The sequence below is a fragment of the Calliphora vicina genome, chromosome 4 (assembly GCF_958450345.1).
Source record: "Calliphora vicina chromosome 4, idCalVici1.1, whole genome shotgun sequence".
Classification (NCBI taxonomy): domain Eukaryota; kingdom Metazoa; phylum Arthropoda; class Insecta; order Diptera; family Calliphoridae; genus Calliphora; species Calliphora vicina.
In genome coordinates this window covers 103,894,704-103,918,376 of record NC_088783.1, presented here as the reverse complement: position 1 = coordinate 103,918,376, position 23,673 = coordinate 103,894,704, and the positions used below count along the sequence as shown (strand labels likewise).

At 29.3% G+C, this 23,673-nt stretch overlaps 2 protein-coding genes across 3 annotated transcripts in view; one reads left to right on the top strand and one right to left on the bottom strand.

Moving 5' to 3' along the window:
* Flo2 (flotillin-2) overlaps positions 1-23,673 on the bottom strand; it is a 503,689-nt gene that overhangs the window by 191,130 nt on the left and 288,886 nt on the right. The gene's annotated exons all lie outside the window — the stretch shown is intronic.
* The window catches only part of LOC135959023 (glucose dehydrogenase [FAD, quinone]), a 42,405-nt gene continuing 25,916 nt past the window's right edge, over positions 7,185-23,673 (top strand). Inside the window, exon 1 of the mRNA XM_065510007.1 lies at positions 7,185-7,676. Within this exon, the coding sequence (XP_065366079.1) occupies positions 7,219-7,676 (458 nt within the window). The 5' untranslated portion in view covers positions 7,185-7,218. The remainder of the gene's footprint in view (positions 7,677-23,673) is intronic.

The following is a 23,673-nucleotide window of genomic DNA, read 5'->3' as shown; positions in this document are numbered from 1 at the left end:
ATGCTGGATTCTACTGAGGTACAATCCAGGTTAGGGATGTGGAAATTGTGAAAGAGTTCTGAGGTGTTCACATATGGATTGATTATGGATACGGGCTTCAGATCTTATGTTTACAGAGTGGAGATGGACACTCAAAAAGATTATTACTTCACAAGTTTGACAATCTTAAATGCCTCTAGACTTGTAATGAGCAATGTCACCAGTGAGATGAAAGGTGGTGGTGACTTTATATGAGGCCATCAGCGCAAAAGTGGTGTAACTCACAATTTTTTTTTTTTTGGTTTCTGTTCTGGTGTTGTATACAGTCCTCCAAAAGGGGTAAGCACAGAGCATAATATAACAAAGTAATGCATTATATTATAGTGTAGCAAAAGTGATGTATGTTGAATACACCACTAAATAAATAGTTTGGTGTTACACCACTTTTGCACTGATAGCCTAATATGTTGATAGTCTGAGTAAATGTTGTGGATTGTTATAGGGTTAAATTCAGGGTGGTAGATTGCTGCAGTAGGGCTCTATACGGACAGATGGATCCTTATTAGGTGTTGGCTAGCGGGAAATTGTAATGTGAAAGACGCATGTTTCGAGTTTAGCTTTGGAAGTGCATATATAAGATTTTGAGAAACTACCACTCTTTCACTAGCAAAGTGTAACATTGGAAAATATATTCTATATGACTAACCAGCCCTTGATGTTCAGAGTGGAAAACAGGTTGTACTGCTCGGGTGGAAAATGTCAGGTAGCAAACAGCTATTGCATATGAATAGGAGTAGGTAAATGCTCAATTAAAGCTTTAAAAAATTAGATGAGGCTATGGGCCTGAATCAGAAACACAAAAGGAAAATAATTTTAAACTTTTTATATTAAAAACACTCAGTTTTTAAATAATTTTTGAGTGTTTTTCATACAAAAATTTGAATATTGTTTTGCTTTCGTTTTTCTGAATCAGGCCCTAGTCACTCTATATTATTGTAAAACGAAAAGGGACGATTAAAATTAGAGACTGTGAGGCATATAATAGTGGCTTGGTTAAGGACTATACGATGGCTTGGTTAAATACTATACGATGGATTAGGTCATATATCGCAGCTTAGTGGCTACTAGCGGTGTATTTTTATATCCACTTCCAAAATTATATTAATTTTGTTATAACGTTTGAAACACATCTATCCTTATAAAATTTGAAGATGATCTAGCTATGTCCATCAATATGTCCGCCTGTTGATGGTCTAAAGGGAAATGTTCCCCCAAATTAAACTTTTTTAACATAAATGTTTGGTATTGAATATGAGCAAAATCAGACCAACTAAAATAAACACGATAGGACCTAATCGAGAAGACCTAGAAGTTTGGCATAAATAGTTATAGCTAATTGCTATTTTATGTCTCCAAAAATTAACAAAATACGTTGAACTAGCAACAAATTTTAGATCAAAATATATGAAAAACTTTGTTGGGACTATTCTTCCAGCAAAAATTGGAGTATCTATTAAATTAGTGGAGGGTACAAAAGATTAGAAACAACCGAATATTACCGTCATATATGATTTATTGTTCTCTAGTTTGTATTTCTGCAATGATTCCATTCCGAATGAATCAGATCAATCATTTGGAAACGAATATAACATGATTCTTTCCATTAAGTAAATTCTGAACTTGTTCATTGTAATCAAATAAATTCTGAACAGATTCCTCTAGAATTGAATAAAAACTCCACCGGTAATACAAAATTAGAACTAAATTTTAGAACTAAATAATTTACGAACCGGTTCATTTGGGAACGAATAAAAATTTAAACCGTTAATTTGGAATCGAATAAACATATGATGTACTTTTGTAGTTGTATAAAAACTGAATCATTGGAACCCAATATAAAATTAATCCTTTCATTTAGAATCGAATAAAATCTGAAACGGTTCATTAAGAATTGAATAAATACGGAATCGTTGAATTTGTAATCGAATAAAAACTGGAGCTGTTAAATTGGTATCGAATAAAAACAAAATCGGTACATTTAAATTCAAGTGAAATCTGAAACGGTTCATTTAAAATCGAATGAAAAATTATCTATTCATTTAATATTGAATTAAATCTGAATCGGTTAATTTGGAATCAAATCAAATAAATCCGTTCGTTTGGAATCGATTAAAAAATGATTTGTAAAATTTATAATTGCATAAGATTCATTCATTTAGATTTGAATAAACTCTTAACCGGTTCATTTGGATCCCATAAAAATGAAACCGGTTCGTTTATAATTAAATAAAAACTTAACTGCACCATTTAGAATCGAATAAGTTTTTAAGATTGATTTATTTATAATTGAAGAAAAAAATAAATCGGTTCATTGGAATGGAATAAAAAATGATTAGTTTCATTTGAATCGAATAAAATCTAAAACTGTTCATTTGGAATCCAATAGAAAATGAATTCGTTCATTTAGAATCGAATAAAATCTAAAACGGTTCATTTAAAATCGATTAAATACTGAACTGATTCATTTGAAATCGAATTCGATTTAGAATCAAACAATCTCTGAACCAGTTAATTTGCATTCGAATAAAAACTGAACCGGTTAAATTCATTTCATTTAATTCTTTAATTTAGAATCGAACAGAATTTGAAACAGTTCATTTAAAATCGAATAAAAACAGAACAGGTTCATTTAAATCGAATAAAAAATTTTTAGTTCGATTTAGAATCTTACAAAATCTGAAACGGTTCATTTTGATCCACATAACTCTGAACCGGGTAATTTGGATTCCAATAAAATCTAAACCGGTTGAATTAATTTAGATTCGCATAAACTCTGTCCGGTTAATGTGGAATTGAATAAAAACTGAATCAGTACATTTTTAAACGAATAATATCTAAAACGGTTCATTTAGAATCGAATAAATTCTTAACCGGTTCATTTTAAATCCTATAGTAGCTGAATCGGTTCATTAGGAATCGAATAAAAACCTTTTTTGACTCTTATGGATGTAATTTTAAACTAGATATCTACGGTGTAAAATACCTAATAGTTATCTGCTATCTACCTAACAGGTAACTTGACACTAATTTCAAACCAAAAAGTATTGGTTGAAATTATCAAAACTGATAGATATCTATTTGTTGAAATTAAGCCCTCTTTAAGGAATCGAGAGTTTATTTGTGGATTCAATAAGAAATAGAGCAGAATAGAGATCAAGATTTTAGGTTCTATCAATAAACACAAGTTACTTGTACAAATATGTAGTGTATTTTAAAAGTCGTTAATGCCTTTGCTTTAGCATTTCGCACTTGTTTCATCTGTATGATTTTCCTTATGTATGTAATATTTTGTTTATAAATTTTGTTATATTATTGCAAAATATTTCAGTTTTTTTTCTTCTATACTTTTGACAATATTTTGTTAAATTTTTTGTTTGTCATAAGTTTGCATTATTAAAAGCATTGTGTTTGCGAAAACCGCCCCACGCATGCGCATAAATAATTGTATATGAAATTTGTACTATTATTAGCAAATACAAACATCTAGTGTATTAATTAGTGGTAATTTATATGAGGGAGATAAAGAAAATTGTGTAATTAAGATGCAATTTTGTCATAACTCCTTTTCTAAGGCATTATATTGTTAATTGCACAATAGTTTATGGCAAATTTTCACTTAATACTATCTTAACTCCTTTTCTAAGGCAACATATTGCTAATTGTTCTATGACTTAAAGCATATTTAAACTAAATAAATAATTCATATAAAACCCATTTCTTTAAAGCAGATAAGGCATAAGTAGATCTTAATTAAGATTGCTTTTTCCATACCAAACGTGCCTCCCTTTAATGGCCTTTGGTCTGAGCTATTTTTAGTATTAACTAGAAGCAAACTTTAATAAAATCCCATTATAATTAAGATAAAACAAATATTTTATGGGTATTTCATGTTTAAAGCCAAAATCTCAAGCAATGCTTTACATTTTATTTTTTCGTGTGAATTCATTTAATGATATTATTAGTACCACAGTTAGTACCATATTACAATGTTAGTACTCTTATCATATTACATTGATAGTGAATGTCAACAGCTTTTAGCTGCTGAGGGATAAATAATACATAATTTAACTTAAAAAAATCTGCAAAAGATGTCATTGAATAAATACATATTTTATTTAAGAGACCAACGTTAAAAATATCACGTAAACAAAAAACTAAGAAATAAGGAAAATAAACAATTAGTTTTAAAATCTGCTACACCGTTTATATGGTTAAGTTATTAATTTACATTTTTTTATTATTAACAAAAAAAGGGGAATTCCACTGAAAGTTAGTGCAAGGCAAACTTTTAGATAATTTCCAAGGTCGGCTAACGTTTCCCCTAAAATACCATTAACGAAATATTAATACAAAAATATACGAAAAGGAAGTTTCTCATATTCAGAGAAAATATGGAAAATTATCTCAAAAAATTTGCAGAATCTGAGCAATTTTCTATACTAAAAGTTGCTCACAAAACTGAGCAAGAGAAAAAGTAACTCAGACTCTGAGTAATTTGCTCAGAATCTGTTCAAATTGCTAAAAATATGATCTGATTTTTATAGAAAAAATTGCACAGAATCTGAGTTCTTTTCTCAAGGATAAGTTGCTCAGAATCTGAGATCTTTTCTCCAGGAAAAGCTGCTCAGGATCTGAGCTCTTTTCTATAGGAAAAGTAACTCAGAATCTGAGTACTTTTCTATGAGAAAATATACTCAGAATCTGAGTACTTTTCTTTAAGAAAATATACTCAGAATCTGAGTACTTTTCTTTAAGAAAATATACTCAGAATCTGAGTACTTTTCTATAGAAAATATACTCAGAATCTGAGTACTTTTCTATAAGAAAATATACTCAGAATCTGAGTACTTTTCTATAAGAAAATATACTCAGAATCTGAGCTCTTTTCTATAGGAAGAGTAACTCAAAATCTGAGTACTTTTCTATAAGAAAATATACTCAGAATCTGAGTAATTTTCTATAAGAAAATATACTCAGAATCTGAAGAATTTTCTATAAGATAATATACTCAGAACCTGAGTACTTTTCTATAAGAAAATATACCCAGAATCTGAGTACTTTTCTATAAGAAAATATACTCAGAATCTGAGTACTTTTCTATAAGAAAATATACTCAGAATCTGAGCTCTTTTCTATAGGAAGAGTAACTCAAAATCTGAGCTCATTTCTATAGGAAAAGTAACTCAGAATCTGAGCACCTTTTTACAGGAAAAGTAAATCAGAATCTGAGCTCTTTTCTATAGGAAAAGTAACTCAGGATTTGAGCCAATATCTGTAGGAGAAGTAACTCAGATTCTGAGCCCTTTCCTATAGGAAAAGTTGCTCAGAATCTGAGCCCTTTTGTATACGAAAAGTTTCTCAGAATCTGAGCTCAGTTTTATAGGAAAACTAACTCAGAATCTGAGCTCTTTTCTATAGGAAAAGTAACTCAGAATCTGAGATCTTTTTTATACGAAAAGAAACTCAGAATCTAAGATCTTTTCTATAGGAAAAGAAACTCGGAATCTGAGCTCTTTTTTATAGGAAAAGTAAGTCAGAACCTGAGCTCTTTTCTATAGGAAAATTTTCACAGAATATGAGTCAATTTCTATAGGAAAAGTTGCTCAGAATCTCAGTCAATATCTGTAGGAAAAGTTCGTAAGAAACTGAACAGATTTTTATAGCAAAAGTTGCTCAGAGTTGTGTCAATTACTATTGGAAATGTTTCTCTGAATCTGAGCCAATTTCCATAGAAAAGGTTGCTCAGAATCTCAGTCAATTTCTGTAGGAAAAGTTGCTCAGAATCTTAGTCAATATCTATGGAAAGGTTGCTCATAATCTGAGCCAATTTCTGTAGGAAAAGTTGCTTAGTATCTGAGTCAATTTCTGTAAGAAAAGTAGCTCAGACTCTGAGCCATTTTCTATAGGAATCGTTGCTCTGAGCCTGAGAAAATTTCTGTAGGAAAACTTGCTCAGAATCTGAGCCAATTTCTATAGGAAAAGTTGCTTAGAACTTAAGCCAATTTTTATAGGATAAGTTGCTCATAATGTGAGCCTTTTTCTATAGGAAAAGTTGCACAGAATATGAGCCCTTTTCTATAGGAAAAGTTGCACAGAATATGAGCCCTTTTCTATAGGAAAAGTTGCACAGAATATGAGCCCTTTTCTATAGGAAAAGTTGCACAGAATATGAGCCCTTTTCTATAGGAAAAGTTGCTCAGAATCTGAGCTCTTTTCTATAGGAAAAGTTGCTCAGAATCTGAGCTCTTTTCTATAGGAAAAGTTGCTCAGAATCTGAGCTCTTTTCTATAGGAAAAGTTGCTCAGAATCTGAGCTCTTTTCTATAGGAAAAGTTGAGGAATAAGCTTAGAATTTGAGAAATTTTCTATAGAAAAAAAATTAATGCATTCAAAATAAAGACTGATTTAAATTTTAATAAATTCATTGTTAGGAAAATGTTAAAAAAAATTCGGAAATGGTGTTAACAAAACTTCGATATGGCAAGCAATAACACATTTAAAATTATTTACGGATCCATCGAATACTACACCACCAGCACTTGCAACCAAGCATGAGCACGAAAAAAAAACCATACTCTCATGCTCAAGTTTGGATGCGGTTGTAGGCTCAGTTTCAGTTTGTGGAGTGTGTTTCAGTTTAAACACCACAACAACAAGTTGATTTTGACAATAAGTTGAGTTGGTTTCTGGGTTTGTTTTCAATTTTACGAGTTGGTCTTTTAAATTGAGTTTAAATTTATTTTGAGCCAAGTGCTAAAAGACTGAACTCAGTTAACGACAAACATTTAAACGAAACGGTTAGACGGTGCGCATGCCTTTTACGGGGCGGTTAAGAAATTTGTTTCTTTTTTTTTATTATTTACTATTTTAAGTGTGGAAGCTTTTTACCAAAATGGAATTTATTTAAACGAAAGTTGTAATTGAAGAAATAAAGCAAAAGGAAAAAAATAAAAAGCAATAATATAAAATACGTGAAAAAATCTAAAATGCAGTGATTGATTTCATATACAAAAAAATAATATATTGAAAGGAAAAAAAAAGTCAAGGCAAATAAAGCAAAACAAAAGTGAAAATTAATTGATAACAAAAAAAAAAAAGAAATTAAAAGAATTTATTGAAAAAAAAATAACAATTAAAAAGATAAATAACAAAAATTAGTAAAAATTTTGCTTAAAACATCATGGTAGTTGTACCCGCTTTGGGCGTTGCAGCCGCCTCTGTGGGCGGCCTGCTCTTCAAAGCTAGCTCGGCTTCAACAGCGGCCGCTACAGCCGGCATAGCCGCCATAGGAGCCTCAAAATTAGGTCTTGCCATAGCGGCGGCCATTAAAGTGGCCACCACAATTATTGGTGTGGGCAAACTCACCATAATACCCTTTCTAGTAGCCGCTATAGCTTATTATAATTATGATTTATTTGATCCCGAAAATCGTCCCTTTAATGTACAAGAAATTGAGCGTGCTTATGATTTTATTATAATTGGAGGCGGTTCAGCGGGTACAGTGTTGGCCTCGCGTCTTTCAGAGGTGCCACATTGGAAGATTTTACTGTTGGAGGCTGGTGGCCATGAAACGGAAATATCCGATGTTCCATTGCTGTCGTTGTATTTGCATAAAAGTAAAATGGATTGGAAGTATAGGTGAGTAAGGGGAGAGAAGAAATCAGAAAAAACAGCAACAAGATTATGCCCTCTTTTTAACACACTTATAGAGGAACTGATTTGCAAAATAAAACTTTGCAGTTTTATGATAAATATTTTTTGTATAATTTAGGTCGATTGCGTGAAGCCTTGATTAAGGAGATTTACAAATTTGTGTCGCACTAAATATTTCCACTCCCAGTGCATGTTTCTTTTAATTTTGTATTTCTATTTAATAATTTTGTTGGCAATAAATTAGTCATACAGAAATCACAACAGGTTGCATCACTTAAATGCCTGTATAGTTTTTAAATATTATTGCAGAAATGTTTGCTCGGAACAAGAAAAATGTTCTGCCCCGAATAACAATAAATGTCATGCAAAACTTGGAAATTGCTTAGAATCTGAACAATTTTCTATAGAAAAAATTACTCAGCATCTGAACAATTTTCTACAAGAAAAATTACTCAGCATCTGAACTATGTTCTATAAGAAAAATTGCTCAGAATCAGAAGAATTCCTATAAGCAAAATTGCTCAGAATCTGAAGAATTCCTATAAGAAAAATTGCTGAATCTGAACAATTTTCTATAGAAAAAATTGCCCAGAATCTGAACAATTTTCTATAGAAAAAATTGCTCAGAATCTGAACAATTTTCTATAGAAAAAATTGCCCAGAATCTAAACAATTTTCTATAGAATAAATTGCACAGAATCTGAACAATTTTCTATAGAATAAATTGCACAGAATCTGAACAATTTTCTATAGAAAAAATTGCCCAGAATCTGAACAATTTTCTATAGAATAAATTGCACAGAATCTGAACAATTTTCTATAGAAAAAATTGCCCAGAACAATTTTCTATAAGAAAAATTGCTCAGAATCTGAACAATTTTCTATAAGAAAAATTGCTCAGAATCTGAACAATTTTCTATAAGAAAAATTGCTCAGAATCTGAACAATTTTCTATAAGAAAAATTGCTCAGAATCTGAACAATTTTCTATAAGAAAAATTGCTCAGAATCTGAACAATTTTCTATAAGAAAAATTGCTCAGAATCTGAACAATTTTCTATAAGAAAAATTGCTCAGAATCTGAACAATTTTCTATAAGAAAAATTGCTCAGAATCTGAACAATTTTCTATAAGAAAAATTGCTCAGAATCTGAACAATTTTCTATAAGAAAAATTGCTCAGAATCTGAACAATTTTCTATAAGAAAAATTGCTCAGAATCTGAACAATTTTCTATAGAAAAAATTGCTCAGAATCTGAACAATTTTCTATAGAAAAAATTGCTCAGAATCTGAACAATTTTCTATAGAAAAAATTGCTCAGAATCTGAACAATTTTCTATAGAAAAAATTGCTCAGAATCTGAACAATTTTCTATAGAAAAAATTGCTCAGAATCTGAACAATTTTCTATAGAAAAAATTGCTCAGAATCTGAACAATTTTCTATAGAAAAAATTGCTCAGAATCTGAACAATTTTCTATAGAAAAAATTGCTCAGAATCTGAACAATTTTCTATAGAAAAAATTGCTCAGAATCTGAACAATTTTCTATAGAAAAAATTGCTCAGAATCTGAACAATTTTCTTTAGAAAAAATTGCCCAGAATCTGAACAATTTTCTTTAGAAAAAATTGCCCAGAATCTGAACAATTTTCTTTAGAAAAAATTGCTCAGAATCTGAACAATTTTCTTTAGAAAAAATTGCTTAGAATCTGGACAGTTTTCAATAGAAAAAATTGCTCAGACTCTGAAAAATTTTCTATAAGAAAAATTGCTCAGAATCTGAACAATTTTCTATAAGAAAAATTGCTCAGAATCTGAACAATTTTCTATAAGAAAAATTGCTCAAAATCTGAACAATTTTGTATAAGAAAAATTGCTCAGAATCTGAACAATTTTCTATAAGAAAAATAGCTCAGAATCTGAACAATTTTCTATAGGAAAAATAGCTCAGAATCTGAACAATTTTCTATAGGAAAAATAGCTCAGAATCTGAACAATTTTCTATAGGAAAAATAGCTCAGAATCTGAACAATTTTCTATAGGAAAAATAGCTCAGAATCTGAACAATTTTCTATAGGAAAAATAGCTCATAATCTGAATAATTTTCTATAGGAAAAATAGCTCAGAATCTGAACAATTTTCTATAGGAAAAATAGCCCAGAATCTGAACAATTTTCTATAGGAAAAATAGCCCAGAATCTGAACAATTTTCTATAGGAAAAATAGCCCAGAATCTGAACAATTTTCTATAGAAAAAATAGCTCAGAATCTGAACCATTTTCTATAGAAAAAAACTGCTCAGAATCTGAACCATTTCCTATAGAAAAAAACTGCTCAGAATCTGAACCATTTTCTATAGAAAAAAACTGCTCAGAATCTGAACAATTTTCTATAGAAAAAATTGCTCAGAATCTGAACAATTTTCTATAGAAAAAATTGCTCAGAATCTGAACAATTTTCTATAGAAAAAATTGCTCAGAATCTGAACAATTTTCTATAGAAAAAATTGCTCAGAATCTGAACAATTTTCTATAGAAAAAATTGCTCAGAATCTGAACAATTTTCTATAGAAAAAATTGCTCAGAATCTGAACAATTTTCTATAGAAAAAATTGCTCAGAATCTGAACAATTTTCTATAGAAAAAATTGCTCAGAATCTGAACAATTTTCTATAGAAAAAATTGCTCAGAATCTGAACAATTTTCTATAGAAAAAATTGCTCAGAATCTGAACAATTTTCTATAGAAAAAATTGCTCAGAATCTGAACAATTTTCTATAGAAAAAATTGCTCAGAATCTGAACAATTTTCTATAGAAAAAATTGCTCAGAATCTGAACAATTTTCTATAGAAAAAATTGCTCAGAATCTGAACAATTTTCTATAGAAAAAATTGCTCAGAATCTGACTATTTTCTATAGAAAAAATTGCTCAGAATCTGAACAATTTTCTATAGAGAAAATTGCTCAGAATCTGAACAATTTTCTATAGAAAAAATTGCTCAGAATCTGAACAATTTTCTATAGAAAAAATTGCTCAGAATCTGAAAAATTTTCTATAGAAAAAATTGCTCAGAATCTGAACAATTAGAAAAATTGCTAAGAATCTAAACAATTTTCTATAAGAAAAATTGCTAAGAATCTTAACAATTTTCTATTAGAAAAATTGCTAAGAATCTGATAAAGAAAAGTTTCACACAATTTAATCAATTTTCTATAGGAATTTTCAACAAGCTCAATTTCATATAACATCTTTTTGAAATCTAGAGAAAATGTACTTGATTGTCCGTAACTTTAGATTTGATATTTTAATCTAAAAAAACCTTAAAAAATGTAATAACCAAAGTAAAATAACATTGAAAAACCGTATATTATAAAACTTACTTGACCAATATTGCACAATATTTGCATTTATTTATGAAGTACTATTTAGTACAATCAATAAAAGTACGAGTATGATTTGGTACCACAAATTAGTTTATTTGATTAACACAATTTAGTGTGAATTTCTACAAAAACTAAGTATGTTTATATGCCATAATAACAAACCGATTTTATAAATTTTACAATCTTTCCACTACTTAAACTAACTAAAGGCTGTTGGACTTTTGATATTTGTTTAAATTTTGCAAAACAAAGTTATAATGATAGAAGACTAGATAAAAAAGAAAACAACAAATTAATTTGCATAATTATTACGTTACATATTTTGAATAAAACAAATGTTTATAGATAAACACTGGCGACATCAATACATATTTTTCTGTCCAGCTGTTATCACTAACCTACCCCACAATGTTTACATATGGATTTTTGTGCAAAAAAACTAAAAACTTGAGACACAAGCCCTATTTTTTGCTTTCAGGCAAATATTTTTTTTATATTGTGTCTATGAATCATAATAATAGTTTGAATTTCTTTGACGGTTTTATTAAATGAAGCTGTATTTAATTAAATTTTTGTTAACTTATGTAACATAGTTTTTTTTTTGTTTCACAGCCTGTTAAATTTTTAAATGTTTTGATTTGTTTTGTATTAGTTCCACGTGTTAATTTATACAATTAGGTTGAGATTAGTTACGAGTGTTTTCTGCGAACGCAACTAATTTGATTAAATCAACTCATTTTGTGATAAAAACTTACTAAAAACTGTGAAAAAAACAGTTAAGCGGAGCTGTAATTAATCATTTAAATATAAAGACAAAAAACATTAAAGGGGCAAGTGGTTATTAAAACGAAGCTTAAGAAAATAAACACAAATAAAAAGTCAACGAAATCTATACGGTTTATATCTATAGTCCATAATCAAAAATTGCTTGGAACCTAACGATTGTTTCTATAGGACATATTGCTCAGAAACTAACCAATTTTCTATAGGAAAGATTTTTCGCTATCTGAGAAATAGTCTGTAAGAAAAGTTGCTCTTTATCTAAACAATTGCATGAACCTGAGCAATTTGCTATAGGAAAGAGAATCAGAATCTGAGCAAATTTGTATGAAAAAACTTGCTCAGAGTCTAAATAGTTTTCTATAGGAAAAGTTGTTCAGAAATTTTGCAATTTTTTGTAGGAAAGTTGATCAGAAACTATTCAATTTTCTATGGGAAAAGTTGCTCAGAAACTGGGCAATTTTCTTTATGAAAATCAGTTTAGAGTCTGACCAATTTTCTATGGAAAAAGTTGGTCAAAAACTGATCAATTTTCTATAGGAAAGTTGCTCAGAAACTGAGCAATTTTCTGTATGAAAAGTGTTTCAGAAACTGAGCAATTTTCAGTAAGAAAAGTTATTTAGAAACTGAGAAATTGTCAGTATGAAAAGTTGCTCAGAAAATGAGCAATATTCTGTAGGAAAAGTTGCTCAGAAAATGAGCAATATTCTGTAGGAAAAGTTGCTCAGAAACTCAGCAATTTTCTATATGAAAAGCAGTTTAGAGACTGATAAATTTTCTATGGGATAAGTTGCTCAGAAACTGAGCAATTTTCTATAGGATAAATTGTTCAGAGACTGACCAGTTTTGTATAGGAAAATTTGTTGAGTAACTGAGCAATTCTCAGTATAAAAAGTTGGTCATGAACTCAGCAATTTGCTGTACGAAAATTTGTTTAGAAACTGAGAAATATTCCATAGGAAAAGTTGCTCAGAAACTCATCAATTTTCTGTAGAAAACGCTGATCAAAAACTGAGCTATTTTCTGTATAAAAAGTAGCTCCGAAACTCAGCAATATTCCATAGGAAAAGTTGCTCAGAAAACAAACAATTTTCTCCAGTTGTTTAGAAACTGGAAAAGTTGCTTAGAAACTGAGAAATTTTCTGTATGAAAAGTTGGTCAGAAGCTGAGCAATTTGCTAGAGGAAAGTTGCTCAGAAACTGAGCAATTTTCTATATCTGAACAATTTGCTGTAGAAAAAGTTGTTCAGAAACTGAGCAATTTCTTTAAAAAATATTTTTCAAGAAACTCAGCAATTTTCTAAAGAAAAGTAGCTCAGAATCTGAATAATTTTAAATCTTCTTTAGGAAAAGTTGCTTAGAAACTTAGCAATATTCTGTAGGAAAAGTTGTTCAGAAACTGAGCAATGTTCTAAAGAAAAAGTTGCTCAGAATCTGAATAATTTTCCATAGCATAGAAGAAGAAGTTGCATAGAAACTTAAAAATTTTCTCTAGGAAATGTTGTTCAGAAAAGCAATTTTTTTTAGGAAAAGTTGCCTGAAACTTAGTAATTTTTTGTAGGAAAAGTTGCGCAGAAACTCAGCATTTTTCCATAGGAAAATTTGCTTAGAAACTAAGGAATTTTCTTTGGGAAAAGTTACTCAGAAACCGTGCAATTTTCTATGGGAAAAGTTGCTCAGAAACTAAGCAATTCTCTGTAAGAAAAGTTGCTCAGAAACAGAGCAATTTTCTGTAGAAAAAGTTGCTCAGAAACTGAGCTATTTTCTATGGGAAATGTTGCTCAGAAACCGAGCAATTTTCTATGGGAAAAGTTGCTTAGAAACTGAGAAATATTCTAAAGAAAAAGCTTCTCAGAATCTGAATAATTTTCTATAGCAAAAGTTGCATAGAAACTGAACAATTTTTTCTAAGAAATGTTGTTTAGAACCTTAGCAAGTTTTTAAAGAAAATTTATTCAGAAACTGAGAAATTTTCTGTAGGAAATGTTGCTCAGTTTTTTCTGTAGAATTCAGCAATTTTCTGTAGAAAACCCTACTCAGATACTGAGCAATTTTCTACTCGAAAAGTTGCTGGGAAACTGAGCAATTTTCGATTGGATTTCTGATATTCCAAGTTTATCAAACAATATAGCACAGCTTAATTAAATATCTTTTGTAATTCCTATAAAAACTTCAGCACGTTACATTCTGAGTAATAAATTAATATTACTGCTTAGCTTAGCAATAAAAAATAACTTGTACTTGTATATCTCTAATCCTACAACTGACAGCTATACATTTTGCCAGACAAAAGATTCAAAACGACAAAGTAATTCTAGCACACTTTCCTTTGAAATGAATGAAATAAAACAAAAGATTTTAAACACAAACTTGTTGATATGAAACCAATTTTATGAGTAGAAATAGAAAAGTATCAACAGCAATCATGTTTCACTTTTTCTCCATATAGGCTTTCTCCAATATAATTATTTTTATTTACAGCAATTTCAACGCTTAACTCATAAGAAATGCAGAATAAAAATCCATAAAATCTTTATGAGAGAAAAAAAATAATAGAATAATAACGTTTTCTATCTAAAAACCATCAAATTAAAATTAAATTTATTTTATGACCTCGTTGACAAGCTAAAAACATGTAGCAGCAATTTTGTGAGTAATTAAATTATATTTAAGTATTAAAAATTAGTTCAAAACTTTTCCGTATTGTTACAACAATTATATGGCGCTTAATTTCTTACGTTTTTTTTAAAACGAAAATTTATCATTTATCATATGTTTTGAAAAGTTAGTTTTTAGTTATAGCTGAATATACATAAGATACATATATGTAAGATGTTTTAATGCTTAGATAAAGTCTTTCATTTCTATCAGTTGTTTTGTGGCCTTTGTAAACTTTACCACCGAATTTTATTTGTTTTAACAAAGAAATGTATTTTAAATCGTTTTTTAATAGAGATAAAATATGGTTTAATAGACACAAAATATGATAAATGATTCTGTGAGGTTTAAAATAATTTATATTGAATTTTTAGGTTTGGTGATTTTTGATTGTCTTGGGTTGAATCTGATGTTGCTTGACATTGGGGCTTAGGCAAACAAATATTCCAAAAGTTTCTATCGCTCTTAGAATTTGATAAGAATTTCTGCGAACACATTACATTGCAGTATCGCCAATTGCACAGTGGGGTAGAATCAAAACTTTGTATCAAAATTTTAATAAAGATTTGTTTAAATGTGGAACAAATTGTTCCTAGTATTTGCATTCCTACACAGAGAAAACAGATTCGTGATAGCAACCGAATTTGTTGCCAATCGAATGATTCGGTTGCACATATAGAATTTTTCGATTCTATCAACAGAAAATCAGTTGATAAAGAAGAATTTCGGTTGAAGCAACCAAACTTTTGTTACCCCTTCTAAAATATTGTAGCCACAATTGTAAAATTCGGTTACTAAGGTAGAATCATTCGATTGGCAACAAATTCGGTTGCTATCACGAATCTGTTTTCTCTGTGTATTAAAATTTGTATACAAATTTTAGATTTAGAAACTCAATAAATATGTAATAAAATTTGTATTTATTAAAAAAAAACACAATGAAATTTTCAACGTTTTTTAAATTTGTCAATCTTAATAACAAAATGTAAAAAACTTGTCAAAAATTTATGGGAAACTCGCAATATTTTTTACAATTTGGCCCATGGGGTCGACATTTCTTTTCAGGCTGGGAAAATACTTTGGTTTTAAATAGGGAAAACATCAAGGTTTCTAAAGCTGCTTTCTGTTTTTTGATTCCAGCTTTTGGATTTTAGAACATGTGATATTCGAAAAATAGGAAATGGTTTTTATACCAGAATATTTTCCGTAAAGATACCTTAGAGAAAAACATAAAATTATTATATGCTCTTAAAGAAAGATTTAACAAAAAAAAGTAAGAGAGCTAAATTCGGCGGTCTTATATAAACTTCACCAAATTATACTTTAAAATACAAATTTTAAATATTTTTAGGTAAACTAAATTTATTTTTTTTTCCAAAGTTGTTTTTTCCATTTTGTTGAACATTTTTTTTCGAGTTGCTATTTTAATTTTTTTTAAAATTTAAAAAAAAAACATTTTTGTGAAAAATGTTTCTATTTTGACCCATTGTAGGTCCACTGTACTATGGTCTTATATACGTCGTTGCAAAGGTCTTTGAAGTATCTATCATTAGATGTTCATATTGTCTATATTAATAACTTAGTAATCCAAATATAGGTCAAAAATAGGTCAAAAATCTAGGTTGTGGACCGATTTTAAATAGCAACCGATCTGGAAGAATTCCGGAGATATTGATGTTTGAATCGTTATTTGGGGGCTTCGGAAAGTTGATTTCAACAGACAGACAAACGGACATGACTTAATCGACTCCGCTATCTATAAGGATCCAGAATATATATACTTTATATGATTGGAAAATTATATTGTGAAAATTATAAACGGAATAACCCTTCTCACGAAGGTGTAGAGTATAAAAAGAGTTAAAACACCTTTTCGCCCAAAAATAGCAAAAATCTACTATTTTTTTAATTTTTTATATATTGAAAATAGTTTATTTTTGGATCCATAATTGACATTGCTCTGAAATATCTTGTATATTATTGGTAACTTAGTTGTCTAAATTCGGTCCAAAAGTACGGCCTAATTTCAATTTTGAAATGCCTATAACTAGGAAGTTTTAACAGATAATATCACCTAGTCGAGCGCTTTACAAAAATATAAAAATCTTTAAAATCGGATGGGAAACAAAAACATTGCACGTGTTTAAAAATTTTGCATGTCGAAGAAACCCTTCTTGGAGCACCCATAGCGGCGCCCCTTGAGCATTTGTAGGGTCCAATTTAATAACTTAAACTCGAATCCTTGGCTACGTCCCGTTTAGAAATGTCATATTTATTTCCCAAAAATTTTGATTCTGCCCATTGTGCATTGCTACGATGTTTAAGATATTCAATTATTACTATTTTCTTTATATGAGAGGAGTCATTCCCACTAAGCCGATCCCGCTCAATTTCAACCGTAAACATTTCAGACAAAACGAAAAGACTGTCGAAAATGCAATTTTCTTTGTAATGGAGGTCCTACATCTACTGTTACGATCTCTCCTAGTTTTAGCTATTTAGCTAAGAATATATCCGTAATAAGCTTTAAGACTTTCACAAAAACCGTCACATTTTCAGCCTACTACGTACCATGTTAACGAAATAAATCCTTAAAAGATTTGCGGATTTCGCTAATACAGTTTACCTGATATTTGATAACATCTAATTATAAGGTATGTGAGGTTCCATGTCCACTAATAATAACCCATACATTTTCAGTCGAATTACGTAAAATTTCCGACAATGTTTGAAGAATCTCGCAAATTTTAGTTATCCAGATATTCAAAATTGACTGTATTTTGTATGGGAGGTGACACACATACTGTTCCGATTCAGAAAATTTTTAGCTAAACTCCTTACAGCGATAATAAATTTATTCATACGAAGTTTAATAACACTGTCCAACAGCATTTTTGGAACATACTAGGGACCCTATAATTCTGAAAGGGCATGTTGAGTAGATCATTTTTGTAGAATAAACTTATAGTCCAGCTGGTCTGACTTTTTTTACAGTGCACAGTGGTTCCGCCCATAGGCCAAAAATAAATAAAACGATCACAAAATATTTAGACAAAATACAAAAAAATTATCTCTTAAATATCCAATCTTTTTAATGGCAAACCGGTTTTTACTGGAAATCAAACGGGACTTTTTAAAAATAAAATTGAAAGCATGAGCAAATATTCATTTGCAAAGCGCAGCTGAACGCTGGAAGAATAATTCAAAGCAAAAGTGCACTTCAAAACGGTCTTGCAATTGCTGTAGTCTACAAAATTAAATTATTTTCAATGGATTTTGAAGTTAAAGGTATTTATTTTATCTTTAGAAAATAATAAAAACTAACTTGTGTTGTAATTCTTGTGAAATTAATGTTTTAGTTAACCTATATGTTTGTTACTTTTTTGTAAAACTTCATTATGTTTACTTAAAGTTTTAGTTGTGTTCCCCCAAAATTCCCCCATAGGTTTCTTTTTCATTGTATTTATCTGATTCTTAAGATAATAAAAAAGCTGAAGTTAGTTGCGGAAATTTGCGGATGGGCGTGTAATCTGAAATATACTAACCCGCCCCACAGAGGGATGGCTTCATACATTTTTTTGCAAAAATTATAAGGAGTGGTTGTAGAGCTCTGAAATTTGGCACAGATAATTATATGGACCAAACTAAGAAACAAATAAAATTTTATCAAAATCGACCACGCCCAACGCCCACTGCCCATACAATCCAAATAGATTTGTTCGCATAAAATGTTTCCTATTCAAGTAAAAGTCTATAAATTTTGTACATATATTTTCTGAAACAAAAGAAGAACGTATGCTAAGTTTTATTAAAGTCGGCCATGCCCACTGCATACCGCCCATGCAATCCAAATGCAATACATTTTTGAGCAAAAATTATAAGGGGTGGTCGTAGAGCATTGAAATTTGGAACCGAGAATTATATTCACTAAATTAAGAAAAAAATAAAATTTTATCAAAATCGACCACGCCCACTGCCCATACAATCCAAATTGATTTTTTCGCATAAAATTGTTTACATCCAAGCAAAAGTCTAGAAATTTGGTACATACATTTATTGAAACCAAAAAGGAACGCATGTCGAGTTTCAATAAAATCGGTCACGCCCACCGCCCACGAAACCCATACATAGATAAGAATATTTTTGATATTTCTTTTATTATTCGACAATTTTAAGTTTTCATCCTGTTCCGAAAACTATTCTTTTTTTTAATCGAAACAAGACACTCCCACCTTTCATTTTATAAAAAAGAGCTTGGGGGAAAGTGGGGCTACATTTTTTTTTCTCCATGGAAAATCAAAAATAGAATAATAATTAGAGTCTTATAGATTTGGGCATATCTTCTTAACGGTTTATGGTTTCCCCATAATTTTTTTTTATTGATGTTGAAATGTTATATTTTTCAAATATGTTAAAGGTAAATAGTATTATTAGGAAAATTATACATATATAAAAAAATTAATTGCTTGAAAATATAAGTAAATTTTTGCTTAACACCCTTGCATGGACTTTAGTTCAATTTTCTAAAAATAAAATAAATTTTTTCTTAAAACTATAAGTGTACATTTCATCTATAAACATTTATCTACAAAATTGCATCATTTGATTGTTGAAATTAAGTGTTTGAAAATTTGACTTTTGCATCGGTACATAAAAATCTGATCCATGGAGCTGAGGTAAGCAAACATGTAGTAGTGTCAATAGGTGAATTATCGGAGGAAGCAGCTGAAGCGAAAAATATTCATATAAAACAGTTTAGATTGCAACATCCCCGAAAAATATCGTGCAATGCTACAAATACAGAACTTTTAAATAGCGTGTTTTAAGTTCAGATCCATTTATTTCTGGAGGACAAACTTACCAACAAAGAAAACAAGTAGTTTAAGTCAAGGAGTTTTAAATTTGATTAATATTTGATATATGTATATTAATGTCTTATTTTACCTTACCTCATATTGCATTATATAACTTTGTATAACTTTTTAATTTAGTTTTTTTTCAGTATATAATTCAGTAATTAAAATGGAATAAAAATTTACTTAAATTGTTTAAAACAAACGAATTTTCATACTGAAATATTTTATTTCAAAAATTCATAAAACATGTCTAAAAGCCAATCAACTCTTGAAAGATCAAAGGGCTACTGTGGTTACAGTTGTTAAAATTTTTTCTTAAAAATTTGCAAACTTTAATTTCTTCGGGCATACTATGCGGTGACAAATTTTAAAGACCTTAGCTTTTTTAGTTTTGGAGATATGGATTATTGACCGCTTGTTCATATAAGGGAAACCACTGTGCAGAGGTTGCAGGTTCGAATCGGGTGTGCGACTTATTTTTTTTATTTTTATTTTTTTGTGTAAATAAAAATTCTATAAATAACTCTACTAACAAAACAACTTATTTCTGGCCAAAATATAAAGGATTACTTTTTGGACATCGCGAACAAAAATAATGACGAACAAAAATAATGACTTCTTACAGTAGAAAAATAAGTAGTTGAATCGTCAAATTCCCCTTATTTTTCGGCTTATTTGTAAGAAAAGTTTTTGTCCACGCCCAACGCCCACTGCCCATACAATCCAAATTGATTTTTTCGCATAAAATTGTTTTTATCCAAGTAAAAGTCTAGAAATTTGGTACATACATTTATTGAAACCAAAAAGGAACTCATGCCTAGTTTCAATAAAATCGGCCCACGAAACCCATTCATAGATTAGAATTTTTTGGATATTTCGTTTATTATTCGACAAAAAATTTTAAGTTTTCATCCAGTTCCGAAAACTTCTGAAAACAATTCATTTTATTAAAAAAAGAGCTTGGGGGAAAGTGGGGCTACATTTTTTTCTCCATGGAAAATCAAAAATACAATAATTATTAGAGACTTATAGATTTGGGCATATCTTCATTGATGTGGAAATGTTATATTTTTCAAATATGTTAAAGGTTAAAATTATACATATATAAACCACTGAATTGCGTGAAAATATAAGTAAATTTTTGCTTAACACCCTAGCATGGACTCTACTAGCATGGACTTTTTTAAAAATAAAATAAATTTTTTCTTAAAACTATAAGTGTACATTTCATCTTTAAACATTTCTCTACAAAACTGCATCATTTGATTGTTGAAATTAAGTGTTTGAAAAATTGACTTTTTGACACCAAAATCCATCTGTGCGCCGTCTTATTTTTGCTTCGGTACATAAAAATCTGATCCATGGAGCTGAGATAAGCAAGCATGTAGTAGTGTCAATAGGTGAAGCAGCTGAAGCGAAAAATAAGCATATGCAACATACCCGAAAAATATCGCGCAATATAAATTTGTATAACTTTTTAATTTAGTCTTTCTTTCAGTGTATAATTCAAATGGAATAAAAATTTACTAAAATTTTTTAAAACAAACGAATTTTCATACTGAAATATTTTATTTCAAAAATTCATAAAACAAATCTAAAAGCCAATTAACCCTTGAAAGATCAAAGGGCTACTGTGGCTACAGCTGCTAATATTTTTTCTTAAAAATTTGCAAACTTTAAGTTCTTCGGGCATGCTATGAGTTGATAAATTTTGAAGACCCTAGCTTTTTTAGTTTTGGAGATATTGATTATTGACCGCTTGTTCATATAAGGGAAACCACTGTGCAGTGGGTTAAAGTTTTAATTTTTTGATCGTAGGTAGCATTATACTAACTGAAAAAAATGTTGTAAGTTAATATCTTAGAGAATTCTTATTGTCAGAATTATCTTGTGGATTTTTATTTGGATCCTTTTTGTGGAAGATCTTAACCTTCTATTTCTTCTCTTTAGGGGTCAAAGAGGGGGTCACCCTCTTTCGAGAAAATCAAAAAAGTCCTTTCAAAAACGACATTTAAGGATTAACATATTCTACGAAATTTTTTGCCATAAAATTTCAGTGGGGGTCCCTTATCTTAAATGTATTAAGATCTCTTTTAGTTCAAGAGATATTTAGGTTTATTTATTTATTTTTTTAATTCTGCTCGATCTTTTTTTGGTTTTTTAATTATGGCGGGCCTATAGAGGTTCGAATTTTTTTTAAACATCATTTATATTTGCGAATAAAATAAAAATAACGTGCTAGTCTGTTCCAAAAATGCTGTTGGACTGTGTAATTAAAGTACTCTATATATTCGAAATTACCTTATTACTTTCTATGGGAGATGCCACGCCCACTAATCCAATTCAAACTTCGTTAAGTGATACTCAATTCGATCGTAACTACTTTTACAATAATAAATAGTTCTTTAGATATTTGAAATTAACAATTTACATTATATGGGACGTGTCACGCCCACTAATAAAATACCGCCCATTTTCAGTCAATAATAAAACAAAATGCGATTCGGGCAAAATTTGAGAACTATTTACTTTGTATGGGAGTTTAAGATACATCCCATTTTTATTAAAATTCATAAGAAAGTGATTCGTATAAAGAAATTGATTCGTATAAAGTTTGAAGGCTGTCACAATTATAGTTCTTCAGATATTCGAAAATAACTATTTACTTTGTATGGGTATCTTCAATGTATTTCTAATCGTTCACGAGCTACCGAATTATTTCCAAAATAAAATGCTTGTAAACCACTTTGCACCGATAAATAAATATGCTGACATTGTTATATAACAACCTGATGAATTGTATTTAATTAATCAATTGGGATATTATCTTTAATTTATGATTTCCAGCTGAGTAGACTCAGAATTTAGACTAAATTAGAAATCCAAAATCAAATCAGTTAAAATGTATTAGTTTCACATATTAACTACCAAATTACACTATGTTTTATGTTCATGGACACAACTGCAAGCAATTCTTTTAAACAAAATCTTGCACAATAAAATTCGTGTTTCAAGTCTTTTGTTTTACAAAATTTTATTTTACAAAATTTACTTAAAATTGTTTGGTTCCGTGTCAGTACTGTTCTACACCATTAAATTTGTTTTTACCAAAAGTCTATTATTTTTTTTTTCATAGGTTTAATTCATTGTCATTTAACTTTTCAACTCGTTTAACATTAAATGACATATTTAAATTAATTTAAGTGGTCAAGGAATCTGTTTTAATTAATTTTTTTTTATACTCATACAAATAAATAATAATAAAACAAAGTCATGTAGTTTCATAATTTGGTTGTCTGCTGAAAAGCAAAAATAACGTATGTGAACTACAATTTTTTATACAGCCAGACTTCATGTAATAAACTTTAGTTACACACGGCCTTCAGGGTTTTTTTCTTCTTTAATTTATAAGTTTTTTTTTTAATAACAATGTTGATAACTATAAATTATGATGATGCTGCAATATTTTTTTTATATTTTTGTCTGCAGTTATTAAACATCAAATATAATAGAGTACTGGGAATTTTGTAAAATCTGCTAAATGTTTTTATCAACATCATTTAAACATAGTGAAGGCATAATACATTTGTTGATTATTTAAATAGAGTTAATTAAAATGATGAAGATTTTACATTTTTTTTAGCTTATTATTTGTTTAGTTCTTGAATATTTATTTTATTAATTATCATTTATAAAATATTTGTCATTTATTACTTCATACAACTCTCTTTCATATGTTTCTATATTCATTGTAGTTGTATTTTGGCTAGACATTATTTAGACTGAGTGGAAAAAATGTGCATAAAATCTGAAACTTGTCTTGCAAGCCCAGCCATATGAGTCACTCAAAATAAAAATACTATTTACTTTTATTATGTAATGCAAAATGAAAAAACAACCTTTGTAGTTTTGTATTTGCAAATTTTATTTGTTAAAGTTGTTAATAATGAGTGAAACTCATAGCATATGCTCTTTGAGATTTGTTGAAATGCCTGAGTTGAAGTAAAAAAATAACAGCTGATTGTCAATATCAGGTTTAATATGAAGCACAGTAGTTTAAAATTTGAAAAAATATACGATCATAATATTTGGATTGATTTAAAGAAAATACAAAAAACACTTAAACGAAAAAGATTTAAAAATATTAGAAAACTAAATGTTATGCTTAAATTTTCTGGGATATTTTTATACCCTTCACCTTCGTGAAAAGGGTATATATAAGTTTGTCATTCCGTTTGTAATTTCTACATTTATCATTTCCGACCCCACAAAGTATATATATTCTAGATCGTTATAGATAGCGAA